Source organism: Limulus polyphemus, unplaced genomic scaffold (genome assembly GCF_000517525.1).
Source record: "Limulus polyphemus unplaced genomic scaffold, Limulus_polyphemus-2.1.2 Scaffold8025, whole genome shotgun sequence".
NCBI lineage: Eukaryota > Metazoa > Arthropoda > Merostomata > Xiphosura > Limulidae > Limulus > Limulus polyphemus.
In genome coordinates, this window is record NW_013673635.1 from 4,855 (window position 1) to 18,030 (window position 13,176).

A 13,176-nucleotide genomic window follows, 5' to 3' on the forward strand; every position below is an offset into this window, starting at 1 on the left:
CAGCAGAGCATGAAGCCACTGGATACACTCCAGCAAAGTTGATGTTTGGTCGCCAGTGGATCTGATAACAGGATGCCCACCTTTTTAAGAGGTGCCTGAGAATGAGTCAGAGTTTGTGTAAGTGTTATTGAAAAAAATGGATGATATTCACCATCAAGTGCGTTCAAACTTGAAAACGTCTGCTGATTCGATGAAGTTAACTTATGATAAGAGATCTACTGAAGTCAGCTTTGAACCAGGAGACAAGGTGTGATTGTATAATCCCAGAAAGAACAAAGGGAAGTCTCCTAAGTTGTCTTCTCCATGGGAAGGCCCATATGACGTAGTGGATCGTCTCTCAGACGTGACTTTCCGGATAAAATGTGGTCGGCGAGGTAAGCCAAAAGTGGCGCATGCCAACAGGCTTTGGCGTTATCACGGTCCAGTACATTTCAGTTGGGACGAAGTGAACAAAGGAATAAATGATGCTGCTGAAGACGTGCCACCTGAAGAAGCCAACGTCGAAGAAGAAACTCTACTCAGTTTTGAGAAGGGAAACGATGAAGCTCTTGATGAAATTACTACACTGATGTGGCTGTTACCGACGATAGGACATTTCCTGATGAAGCAGATGAACCCCACGTGAAGCAGAAGCCAACGAGATGGAGACCAGTAGGGAAGAAGATACGTCCCGTAAAATTAAGAGACTTTGTTGAATTGTAATTTTGTGTTTGTAATTCTGTACATTTAATTAAGTTATTGTTAATTGTTATTGGTTTAATGTAAGTGGCTATTGTTTGGGATGAACAATACTAAGGAAGGGGCAGTACTACGACATCGAGGTCACGTGACTAGTATCACGCCACGTCGTTCTCGAACATTCACGTCTTTTCCTTAAATCTCGTGATCTTTCTAGATATAGTGTAGTCTTGTATATATAAGACCAGCCACGAAGCGACGGGGAGGTAATGAGTGTGTAATTGAACTGAGTATTGTCGAGCACAAGCACGTGAGACGTTCTTTGAAAATAATAGCGTTTGTTATAGAGCGACTGTTGAAATTAAGTGTATCGGTAAAGTTGTATTCGGAAAGAATAAACCAGTTTTATTTAAGAAAGGACTTGTGTCGCTAAAGTTTCGTTGGAATGAATTTACGGAAAATTAATTAACGAACGAACGGAGACGTAACATAGCCAATGAGAGGGAGTAAGAAGGAAACCTTATGTGCAGCACATTTTGAAAAGGACAATTTTCCTATTACTTGATTGTTAGGGTGAATGCGGGCTCTCCTGTCGTACAGAGAGTGTCGGTATCAAGCCAAATTTCATTTGAGAAATTAGTGATGAGACTAAAGAAGTATTGGAAGTTTGAAGGACTTTCTTTGCAGCTAAATACACAGCCGCACATTTTGAAAGAGCGAAAAATTTTGTAAAGAACAATTTTCCTACTACTCGATTGGTAGGGGTGGGGTTCTTTTGTGGGTACGGGATCACTACAATTTTAAACGATTTTGTATAGGCGGTACCAAACTATTGTTATTGAATTTATAGAAAATAGAAACATTCTATGAGGGAGGTTTAAGTTATATACTCAGCCGTAGATTAAACTTGTAAACTGTCGTACAAAAATGAATAAATAAACGGGCGATTTCACAAAGCGAAGTTATATTATAAATTGTCACGTACATTTAATAAATCAACAAGTATGTTGCTAAGCTAACTAATTAATTTACAAATACTCGTCCCCCTCTGGTACAGGGGTAATCGTACTGTTTTACAACGCTAAAATCAGGAGTTCGATTCTCCTCGGTGGACACAGCAGATAGCCCGATGTAGCTTTGCTATAAGTAAATACAAATACTAGGAACGGTTATAAACTGACAAGCAGCTTTAATATTTTCCTGGAAATAGAAGAGAAAGGACTATGAAATATATATAAATTACACATGAAATGTGGCTTCAATGCAAACATTTTAACTGAAATTGCAAAGTTACACTTGGTGCCTCATAATCGGTGGTAGATTGTATAAATTTACATACAATTGTGTCCAATTTACATCATTCTTGCAACGGTCAAAGTTATACTACTTTATGAAATATATATATATATCCACCTAACGATAAACGTTTGAACTGCAAAGGTAGGTCTTGAGCTTGTAGACCACGAAGGATGTGGGTCTGGTAAAAACAGTATTTTATTGTTAAGTTAGTTTTAAAATCACCAAAAATACATAAAGGTATATCAGAACAATTAAAAATGTGATTAAAAAATAATTATCATTATTTTTATTACTGTAAAATAAATGTATGACTTTAGCGATGTTATTAAAACTTAAAAGTTGAATTATTAAATAATATTAACGTTTGTAGTCTGAGTTAGTAATACTCACTAATAGTATAATATTAATAATGGAAAGTATGTTGTAGGTCAAACCACCGAAGGCAACAAGGAGTTAACTACACACATATATATATATATATATATATTAATACATATACTACTGTAATTTTCTACACAGTTTAGTAATGTACAACTACTAGCACTACTGGTTCTGGTACTCAGTGATACTGATAATGTTATATACTTAAGCAATTTAGTAATACTAATAGTATTTGATTGAGGAACTGTGAGGACTTAACGACATAAGTTTACAAATTCTCCAATATTGTTTTGCAAGCAGTTTGTATAATGAATTAAACAATCGAAGTATTATCATGAGCTATTAGATGATATGTTGTTTACTTGTGATGTAATTTCTACAGAATTATAATTAATTGTAGCTCATTAGTTGTCAAAATACTTGGCCCCCCCAGTGGCACAGCAGTTTCTCTATGGACTTGTACTGCTAGAAACCGGTTTCGATACCCGTGGTGGGCAGAGCACAAATAGCCCTTTGTTTAGTTTTGCGCTTAGTAACAAACAACACCAACAAAATACTCAATCTTTCATTTTTATATTGAGTTTTCTAGAAATGTGTACATATTGATTTTGACAGGTACTGAGAGTGTTGCAGTAGTAACTGTCAACAAAATACTGTTTGCAGTTGGAAGTTTGTTTGTTAAAGTTTTATATATTCATTCAGAGAAAATACATGAAAGTGACCACAACTAATATTTCAGTATTTGACTGTGTTGTAAAGGTTATGTTTCTTCAAAATTATTTCAAAGAGTAATCTCACTTTATAAGATTATTAAGAGCATACACCAAATTAGACAGCAAGGTCTTTAAGTACTTAGCAAGCACAAGTGTGTCACAAGTTTTTAGTATGTGAATCATATACAGTTTTAAGAATAGTAATAAAAACACAATTTCAAAGTCTTCATCAAAGTATGCATTTCACAAATTAACCTCCCACCTCATCAGTAAGCTTGTGGGATTCAAATACTAAAAATCAAGTTTTCATGCACATGGTGGACATGGCACAGATAGCTTATTGTGTAGCTTTGTTTTTAACATAAATAACTTCATTATTTATTTAAAACACATTGAGTCTTGCATGGTTAAAGCATTCAACTCACAGTCACGAGTTTGAATCCCAACACTGAATGTGCTCACTCTTTCAGCTGTGGGGGTGTTATAATGTGATGGCAATCCCACTGTTTCATTGGTTGACTAGCTGCCTTCTCTCAAGCTTATCATTTCAAAATTAGGGATGGCTAGTACAGATATCCCTCGAATAGCTTTGTATGAAATTCAAACACAAACAAAACACTGATAAATTTTATAATGAAATTCTAAGTTTTGTGTGCTCTAGAAAAGAAATATGTACAATAAATAGTTGCCTCAAATTTATTTATTTGGGTTTTTTAACATTATCAGTTAAAATCATTTTGTTTTGTCAGTTAAAACCTTAAATTTACTTCAAATTTTGTTTTAAGAATAATTAATGTCTGAGTAATCTTCATCAGACAGGTTTCAATAAAAACTGCATCATCTCATCTTATCTTTAGAGGTCATTGATCCCTTGAAAAATTTGAGAGGTTGGTACTAATATATGATCATGAAATCAGTAATTGTATCTTTGTTATTAAAAATTCTACAGTTACATTTTTTTTAATGTAAATTTAAAAATGCACTTGCTACACCAAAAAAATATTTTACAGTAGTGATATGGTAGCAAGCACAGCTAGATTGTGTAAATGTTTTTAGTCATTTTATGGAGATTGTTTGAGGTTGTGCAGCTGTGTTATCAAAAAAATGCTCACATTCTTCTTTCATTGTTTGTTATGAAAACTGTTTAAACATTGGTTAACATAAATGACCATGTCTTTTTCATTTCCCTTTAGCCAAAAATGGACTATGACTTCAAAATGAAGGCTATTGCTGAGCGAACAAAAGTTGAAGATTTATTTGAATATGAAGGTTGTAAAGTAGGCAGAGGAACTTATGGCCATGTGTACAAAGCTCGTCGAAGCACTAAGTGAGTGCTTTAAAAATAGAATATATGCAGACTGTGTATGTCCTAAGAAATTTGGTTCAGAATTATATAAATTACAATTTAAATAAAAACATTTCATTTCTAAAATTTTTGTTTGTGTACATCTTTTTTTTTGTAATCAAATGAACTGTGTTCTGTTTTTTCACCCGTAATACTAATTAATTCTCAAGTATGTCTAAGTTGTATTGAAAATTTCTTTTAACAGTTTGAATATAAGTAAGAAACTTTTATGGAAACCCATGTAAATGAAATGTGAACGATTTTCACATGACATTTGAGTTTTATGCATTTATAATTATCTTTTTGTCTAACCAGCAGATGTAGGATTTCACTAACATATTGATTTTTCTGTTTTCTCTGATAAGTTTTCACAGCTTAACCAATTGACTAGAAAGTAGTATAGCACTTCTTATTCATCACAAACATAATTTATAGTTTCTTCGAATTTTTGAGTGAAAAAGGGTATTTTTTTTTTTTTCTCAATAGAACTTGTGTATACTAAATGTGTTTATTTTTAGGTCAGATCCCAAAGATTATGCCTTAAAACAAATAGAAGGAACTGGAATTTCAATGTCTGCTTGTAGAGAAATTGCAGTAAGTAATGAACTTTCTAAATAACTGATAAGTTTACTAAGAAATAATATTTCCAAGATGATACCACACCTTAAGCTATCTTCTAGATGCATCTGCTTTAGAGATTACATTCCTTTAGTGAACTCTCACCTAATCTCGGTAGATTTATTTCTTGTGAACTGTGCTACTGCATAATAATATCATTATGCAGCAAAAGCCTTCCTCCAGTAGGAGGTTGACGTATCTAGTGAATTAACTCCCTCTATGCATGTGTACTCAAATATTCATTCATTTTCTCACCACTGAACACATCAGATGTGTTTTTATTTTTGAAGTTAATGAGATTTGCAATGTTTAAGGACCTTAATTTCTTTCTTAGTTTCTACAAACTATGAACACACTAGTTCATTTAACATTTACTACTACTTGTGTGAGTGAAGAATTTCCCTACATGGTCATTTTTCAACTATGGCTTCTGTAGATGTGTTGACTAAGGATGAAGTGCTGGACATTGTGCATAGGGTAGTAGGTTCCCTTATGCAGCCAGGACCTTTTGCTCTCATCCATTCTTCAGGCATTTCTTCCCCTCGTTTTGAGGGAGAGAATGGGGAGGATGAATTTGATCACTTGTTTCCTCTTCCTGGTTATGCTTTGGGAATTCTTCTCCTTGTTGAAGAGAATCATCAAATTTCTTCGCATTATCAGAACTTAATATCACAGGTGTGTGTACCATTCTTTTTGTTTCCCCTGCATCATATGACTCTTCTCATTTCGTCCTTCATAGCCCTAATCCTAATGACTTTTTCATTTTCTCTCCTTCTCCTGATATTGGCATTCATGCTAATTCTTACCTTGACTAACTATGTTCTTCCCCATAACCTCATGACTTACCCTCTTCGTCTGTCTGGCCTACAGTCATTTGGAATTCCCCTTTTTTGATTCCCAAAATTTGGAATCTCTTGCCTACTTGGGGGAGTGGACTTTTTGGCATTGGTTTCACTCTCATGTCTGAGGTACTCCACTGTACTTCAAAAGATTTTATAGGTAATTTTGTTCCCTTCTCTTCTCTACTATAGCCTGTTCCACTTCTGTCCTCTCCCCGCTCACTTGGTTCATTTGTTGCTGGGATTTTTTTGGTAGGGATACTCTCCTTTTCCAGGTTTGACTTCCTTCTTCCTTTTTACAAGATCTTTGCGTATCCCCCTTTCTTTGCCTTGAAGTTTTTGGGAGTATTTCTGATTCTGTTGAATCTTAGGTGGAGGCTGTCCATCAACTACCTTTGCTGTTGTCCTTAGTTTCCAAACCCAACCCTCCACCTCTGTAACTTGTCCTAGTCTCTGTGTTTCCAACCTTTCTATTCCCACATCCCAGTCATCTTGTTCTATCTGTCTGACATCAACCTGGTGTCAGAATCCTTGAGTTCATTGGTGTCAAGTCAGGTTAGGCCTCTTGGGGGCTAGTCTGTAATGGTTTGCATACCTGTGGGCATGCTTTTCCGTAGACAGATGGTTTACTCTAGTTCTTACCCATGAACTTTCTCTCCAATTCCTTTGCCTTCTTCCTCTCATCCATTTCTTTTCCTCTTTCATCAGATCCCATTTATGTACATTGTTTGGAGAAGGCAATGTTGGATTTTTTGGACAAACTTGCCATAGAGAGATACAACTCTCTGGGGTTTTACTCTTTCTCTTTTTGGTCCCCCAAAAGACTGGGGACTGCATCCATTTATAGACTTTTCCTTACTCAGTTGTTTCCTAGTCACACCACATTTGTATATGGAATATTTCTTTTCTCTCTGTTGGGCTTTTTCTCCTGGACTGTGGATAACCAAGGTCAATGTTTCAGACGTGTTCCTGTACATCACCATTGCAGTGTCCTCATGACATTTCCCATGTTTCATTCATTAGGGTCATATCTTCCAGTTTAGAGCTCTTCCATTTGGCATTGTGTTGGCCCCTTATGGCTTCAAGTGCATGATCAGGGCCTAAGCTCATCATCTGCATGGACTAGGACTGTGAATCCATTTCTAGATGGACGATTGGCTTCTCCTGTTCCACTCCTTCCCTTCATACCTACCTTATTCTGTGGAAAGCCACCCGTTATGGGTGGCTTGTCAATACTTCCAAATCTTCCCTCACTACCACACAATATCTTGTTCGCCTGGGAGTTTTCTTCAACTCCTTTACCAGCCGTCCTCATCCTTCCATCTGCCTGCAAATTATGGAATTACTAGTCACCTTTCTTACTCATACTGTGTAAGAGGTTCTATCATTTTTGGGCTTCATTGGAACCACTTATCTCTTTGGTCTGTTCACATATGTGCCTTCTCCTTTCGCCTCAATGGTTCACCTATCCCCACTTCTACTCGAGGATCTGACTTGGTTGCTGGACTGATCCAATACCACCTTCAGTGTTCCATTACCTCCACCCATACTGAACCTACACCTCTTCACCAATGTTTCCCTCTTTGGTCGGGCAAATTCTAAAGTAAATGGTTTCTTTGCTTACAAAGATATATAGTTTAACACGATTATAAAAATTAATGTTCCTGAGAACAAAACACAACATTACGCTTTCTAAGAACAAAAGACAATGTACTTGAACATCAGAAGGAAGAATGGTACAAAAGTGTTCTTGCATAGGAGATAGGGATTCTTTCTAAAAGCAAAACTCTGGTTGTTTGAACAAATAATTAAAATAGCAAGTCTTTGTTTTTCAAGCCCAGATTAATGTTTATGAATTATGCTTAGAGAGGCAATGTCATGTGTCAGTCGATATTTGTTCAGCTACTGAATTTGATCTCTTTAATGAATAATTTATGGATTGAATAACAAATAAATCACCTGCTTCTCTTGCCAACAGTTGATAGGCACTGCTTTTCTTTGCAGTATAACATTAAATCACCACTGTGACCTATTATTGGTTGCCTACAATATCCATCAACTTCACTCTGAAATCTTGCCAAAAGTGAAGATTTGCTCATTTTGCTGCTTTGTGAAACTCTTATTTGTGGCATGCATTTCTTTGAACAGTCTATCTAAAAGGCTTCCTTTCTCAGTTTCTGATTGATATTTTTAGTACCAGAGCCTATACCTGATTGTTTTTCTTCTTTTTTCAATTTCTTGGTGAATTCTGTCATTAGATAATTATTCGTAAACAAGTTCTTTCATAAACTGTTTTACTTTTCTAGACTAGGATTCAGAAAACAAAACAAGCTTGAATCTTGGATCAATGAATGTTACTGCCAGGAGATAGCCTTTAGAGAGATCAAATCTCTTGTTCAATTGATTTAAAAGCTCATCAAAAATGATTTTGTATGAGATAATGATGTTTCTCATAGTTTGTCCTTGAGAACAGAAATGCAGGATACAATAAGACTGATATTGACAACCAATTCTGTGCTGAGGATTGTTTTTGCCTCTGCTGTTGTCCTGAGGACTAGGAGAGTAGCTTCTAGAATTTCCTCCAATGATTGTGGATAAGGGAGGAACTGTGGCACAATTCCATTTCCTGTGACATTCAACAAGAGATTGCAACGTTATTCCTGTACACCCACTCAAGTAGATTATATGTGCTTTTGAAGCATGTGATGACATTGAGTGGAGGCATTGACTAACCTAAACCTTGATCTACTTCATGGTTTCTTAGTGTGCCCTGATGAACAGTTGAAGAATGGAAGAAAGAGGTGATTCTATGTACAAAGTGGATGAGCTTCTTTATCATTCTTTGAGCATCCAGGACTGCATTATTGAAAGCTGCAGAAGATGAACCTTGCCATTAAATACTAAGATTTTGAACAATGCAAGGGACTGTGTTTGTTGTATCTGTAATAGCAAAGAATTTTAGGTAGCTGATTTCTTCAGTTGTCGCTGACTAGCATTTGAATTATCAAGGTTGACAACTAACAAGCACTGAGATTGTAGGGCTCAATCTCACTCAGACATATAGCTTATTATGAGAACCAAGTAATTGTGATGAAATGTCAAGAGTCTTCACCCACAATAAATTGCAGCACTGCTTTGTCATATTTTTTCTTTTTTGCAATATCAAGTGATTTTTTTTCATAAAATGTGTGATATTGATTTGTTTTTTCTTAGTAACTTCTTCTGAAGCTAAAGACTGCTTGCTTCTGTGCATCTTTTTCTTTAGCTTCTAATGACAGCCTCAAGCACATTGATACCATCAAACATAATAACAAAGCATATTGACACAATCATTTATTTACACCTGAAAATGCAATCACACCAAATAGAAAAGCCTACTAAAACAATAAAATTAAAGTACAAAGGCAAACCTTACTGCCAAATAACTCAATTTTCTTTCATAAACTAACAATATAATTAAGCCTAGGAACACAATCACACCTATTCTTATATCTATTACTGGACAGAATTAACCATACAGTACATACAGACTCAACATGAAGTACCAAAATTAAACTTAACTAGCCTACATAAACATTAAACAAGTATTAAACCAAAACGAAACCTGACAGTACTACCAAATTCACCTGTATATAATCCATTTCAATGAAATTACACCATTGGCCCTCACCTTATCCCATCTTCACAAAGACGTTTGTTTGGTTGAAGAGTGAAGGGCTATGCAAGTGTGTAGTCTCACTTCCTGGATTTATGTTTGTTTATGTTGTGGTGATAATCATGGCAGATAGAATGCCTCACGAGTCATGGAACATATGACAAGTCCAGAGAGGGGGCAGAGTTTCAGCAAAACTGTGTCTAGGAGATTTTTTTTTATCAATTATGCTGCAAAGCAAATATATACCATGACTTTAGCCATTACAAAATTTTGCAAGATCATAAGATACTAATTTTTTGTGAACATAGCTTCATGCTCAAGTCTTGTGCAATGCTGTGAAGTTGTTTACCAGAAGTGATGTAGATTTGAAAACATCAAATCAGAGCTCCAGCTAATGAATCAAATCCTCAATCTTGATTCACAATCAAATCTTGAAGCTTTGCAGATTCTTACTTTTCCATAAAATTTTGCCTTTCTCAGTACCACAGGGTGTTTTTGCTCTCCAGTTCTCTCCATACTTCTCCACAGACCCCCTCATCCTGCACCCATGCCTGACTTGGACCTCAATGTCATTCTGTTTTTCTTACCAATTAACCATTAGAGCTGTAGTTGACTTGTACCTTATGTCATCTTTCTCTCAAGACCTATTTTTTCTTACTTCTTGCCTGTGGTTGCTGTCATTTGGACATTTATGCCATCAGTTCTCCCCATACCCTCTACCATCTTCTTTATCTTGACTGGTCCTTCCTTCCCAAGACTTGGCAGTTATGGAAGGTGACTGCTCTTTTTTCTCATATTTTTTTTCTCTTCCTTCTATCTCTCATATCTACAATCAATTGAACCTGTTTAGTGTGCTCCTCATTGGGGGTTGATGCTTGCAGACTGTTCCCCATTTCATCTCATCAGATTTATAATCTCTATCATTCTCTTGCTGCTTATTTCCAACAACCACTGGAAGAGATTCTTCAGGCAAGCCTTTGTTGCCCACTATCTTCACCATTACTCCCCAGTGACTCAGCAGTATATCTGTGGATTTATAATGCTAGAAATTGGGTTTCAATACCTATGATGGGTACAGCACAAATAGCCCATTGTGTAGCTTTGTGCTTAACTACAAACAAATCTTTGCCATCTGGCTGTCTCATCTCCCGAAGGTTACCACCTGCCTTAGGTCACCATTCTACAGTCTACCCATCATCTCTAGACAGGTTAGTACCTTTCCATTTTTACTTTTTTTACAGCATTAACTTATATGATGCTGCTAGGTGGGTGGTGGTGCCTCTCATGGCATACTTATTTCCCCAAATCCACTCTGTGGCAGGATAATGGAAAGCATTCATACCATCTACCCTGAAGATGCTGTCTTTCACAAGTTTGTCTACTGTGAGATCAGATGTTCTGCAAGACCATTTAGAGGGATCCTCATGGTATAGTTTATACTGTCTGATTCTTATTGTGGAAAATAGCCAGCATCAGGGAGTGCTCTGCATGATTCCCTGTCTTAAACTTGCTGGCTTTTCAAAATAGGGTTACGAAGGCACTAGTTGCACTGTCTCCATTCTGGCCGAGGGACTAATAGGGATCAAGGCATTTTCTCTGGGTCTCCATGCTACAAATTCTTCCCTCATTTTTCTCTAAGTACAGCATGGGAGACCCTTGCCACTTACCAGTTCTTAGCCACTGGGGTAGTGGACCATGAAGAATCGTCACTGATTGGGACCTAACTGCTGGGGCTAGAACCAGGGGTGCCAATATGGTGACACTGTAATTGTAGCATAGCCATACCACGTGCCACTTGTGCCCTGCTCCTGCAGCTAATGTCTGTTCAGTAGAGTTGAGGTGAGCAAACTCTACACATGTGTCTTCGTTGTTGCAGACATTACATATACAGTTAAGTTTGAGGGAAACATGCACTAACAATTTGTGCCTTCTTCTGCTAATGTCTTTTCAGTTTAGTCGAGATGTGCACACACACCATATTACTGTCTATGGCATGTCTACTCTGCTCTCCTTCCACAGCTGGTGTCAGTTTGGTAAAGTCTGATGGTAGAATTGAGGTGAGCACAAGGTACAGTCTGAACGTACCCCAACCGTGCCATTGTGTGTCATACTTAATGCACTTTCTGAAGGGAGCTCATCTAGGTAAATCTTTGCACCAACCACGTCATCATGGGATTGTAGCTTAATTGTGTGAGAGAAGTGGTATGGTCTCGGAATTTGACACTTTTCTTACCTGAAAATGTATTTCCGATGGATACTAATCTCCTCGCACACATTCCCATCCTTCCTTCCCATTTCCAGTGCACTTTAGTATTCCTTACCTCATCAAAGAATGAAGATTCATGAGTGCAAATACATAGAGGGAGTTTGTACACTAGGAGGTGTATCGCCCTCCTATTAGTGGAGGGCTTTTGTTGCATGGTGACATCATCATCCATTAGTGCAATTCAAGAGAAATCTCATGAGATTAGGTGGGAGTTTACTAAGAGCTAGTGGAATGCACATCTCCAAGGCAGATCTGCAGAGGTTAAGTATCTGCTGGAAATACGTTTTCAGTAAGGAAATGTTAACTTTTGAGTTACACTTATGGGTAAGAAACCCCTTTTTTTTCTTCTATACTGTTTGCTCCTGTCAATGTATGGTGTAATATTAAGTCAAATGTACTGTTCATTACTTTGTTTTAAGTCCAACTTAATGTTTTTTATTTAGTATTAAGCCAAGTTTACTGTTTCTTACTTCGTATTGAGTCAAATGTGCTGTTTGATACGTTTTGCTAAGTAATATTTGATTTTTTTTGTTTAGTATTGAGCAAAATTAGATGTCAGTTTCTCAGTATTAAGTCAAAATTCTCGTTTCTTACTTAGTATTAAGTCAGACTTGATGTCTTCCTTAGGATTAAGTCAAACTTGCTGTTTGTTCCCTAATATTGAATCAAACTTGCTGTTTTTTTATTTGGTATTAATTGAGTCAAACTTGCTGTTTGTTCCCTAATATTGAATCAAACTTGCTGTTTTTTTTACTTAGTATTAATTGAGTCAAACGTGCTGTTTTTTTTACTTAGTATTAATTGAGTCAAACGTGCTGTTTTTTTTACTTAGGTTTGACTCAATTAATAGGTGCAGTTTCTTACTTTGTACTTTACGAAAAATAAGAAATAAAACACAAGCAGTACATAGTTTTACATTTAGTGTTTGATACCAACATATTAACCCATACGATACTTATATGAACACAACAAATTACAATTGGAGCAATATAACAAGCTATATTAGCTATTCTTATGGCCCCCCCAGTGGCCCAGTAGTACAACACCATGGCCAAAATGAAAACACAAAAAAACAAAAGAAATCAGAAAATATGTACAAAATGCATTCAAAATACCAAATGATCCATCAATGAACATGTATATCTATAACAAAGTTAAGAATTACATTAACACGAATGAAAACCTGTGCACACCTATCTTTCTGGTTGCATTGATTTAATTTATTTATTTAATTTACCGATTATATATTTCTCTTTTTTACACTATGAAAACAAATATATAACTTGTCAAAATCAAAACAACACATTTGTTAATATCACACCGTCCAAGCCTAAAACAATGGTTATATAATTTGTTCTACATATATATATATATATATATAT

General features: G+C 36.2%; 1 protein-coding gene across 2 annotated transcripts in view; it reads left to right on the plus strand.

The window, feature by feature from the left end:
• Positions 1–2,138: 2,138 nt before the first annotated feature.
• Positions 2,139–13,176, plus strand: part of LOC106475055 (cyclin-dependent kinase 8-like) — a 26,862-nt gene continuing 15,824 nt past the window's right edge. For both annotated transcript variants that reach the window (XR_002608770.1, XM_022379274.1), the window contains exons 1-3: positions 2,139–2,214; positions 4,265–4,398; positions 4,935–5,010. Coding sequence is in view for 1 of the 2 variants with exons in the window: in XM_022379274.1 (XP_022234982.1) it covers positions 4,271–4,398; positions 4,935–5,010 (204 nt within the window). In the remaining variant the exon portion in view is untranslated. The remainder of the gene's footprint in view (positions 2,215–4,264; positions 4,399–4,934; positions 5,011–13,176) is intronic.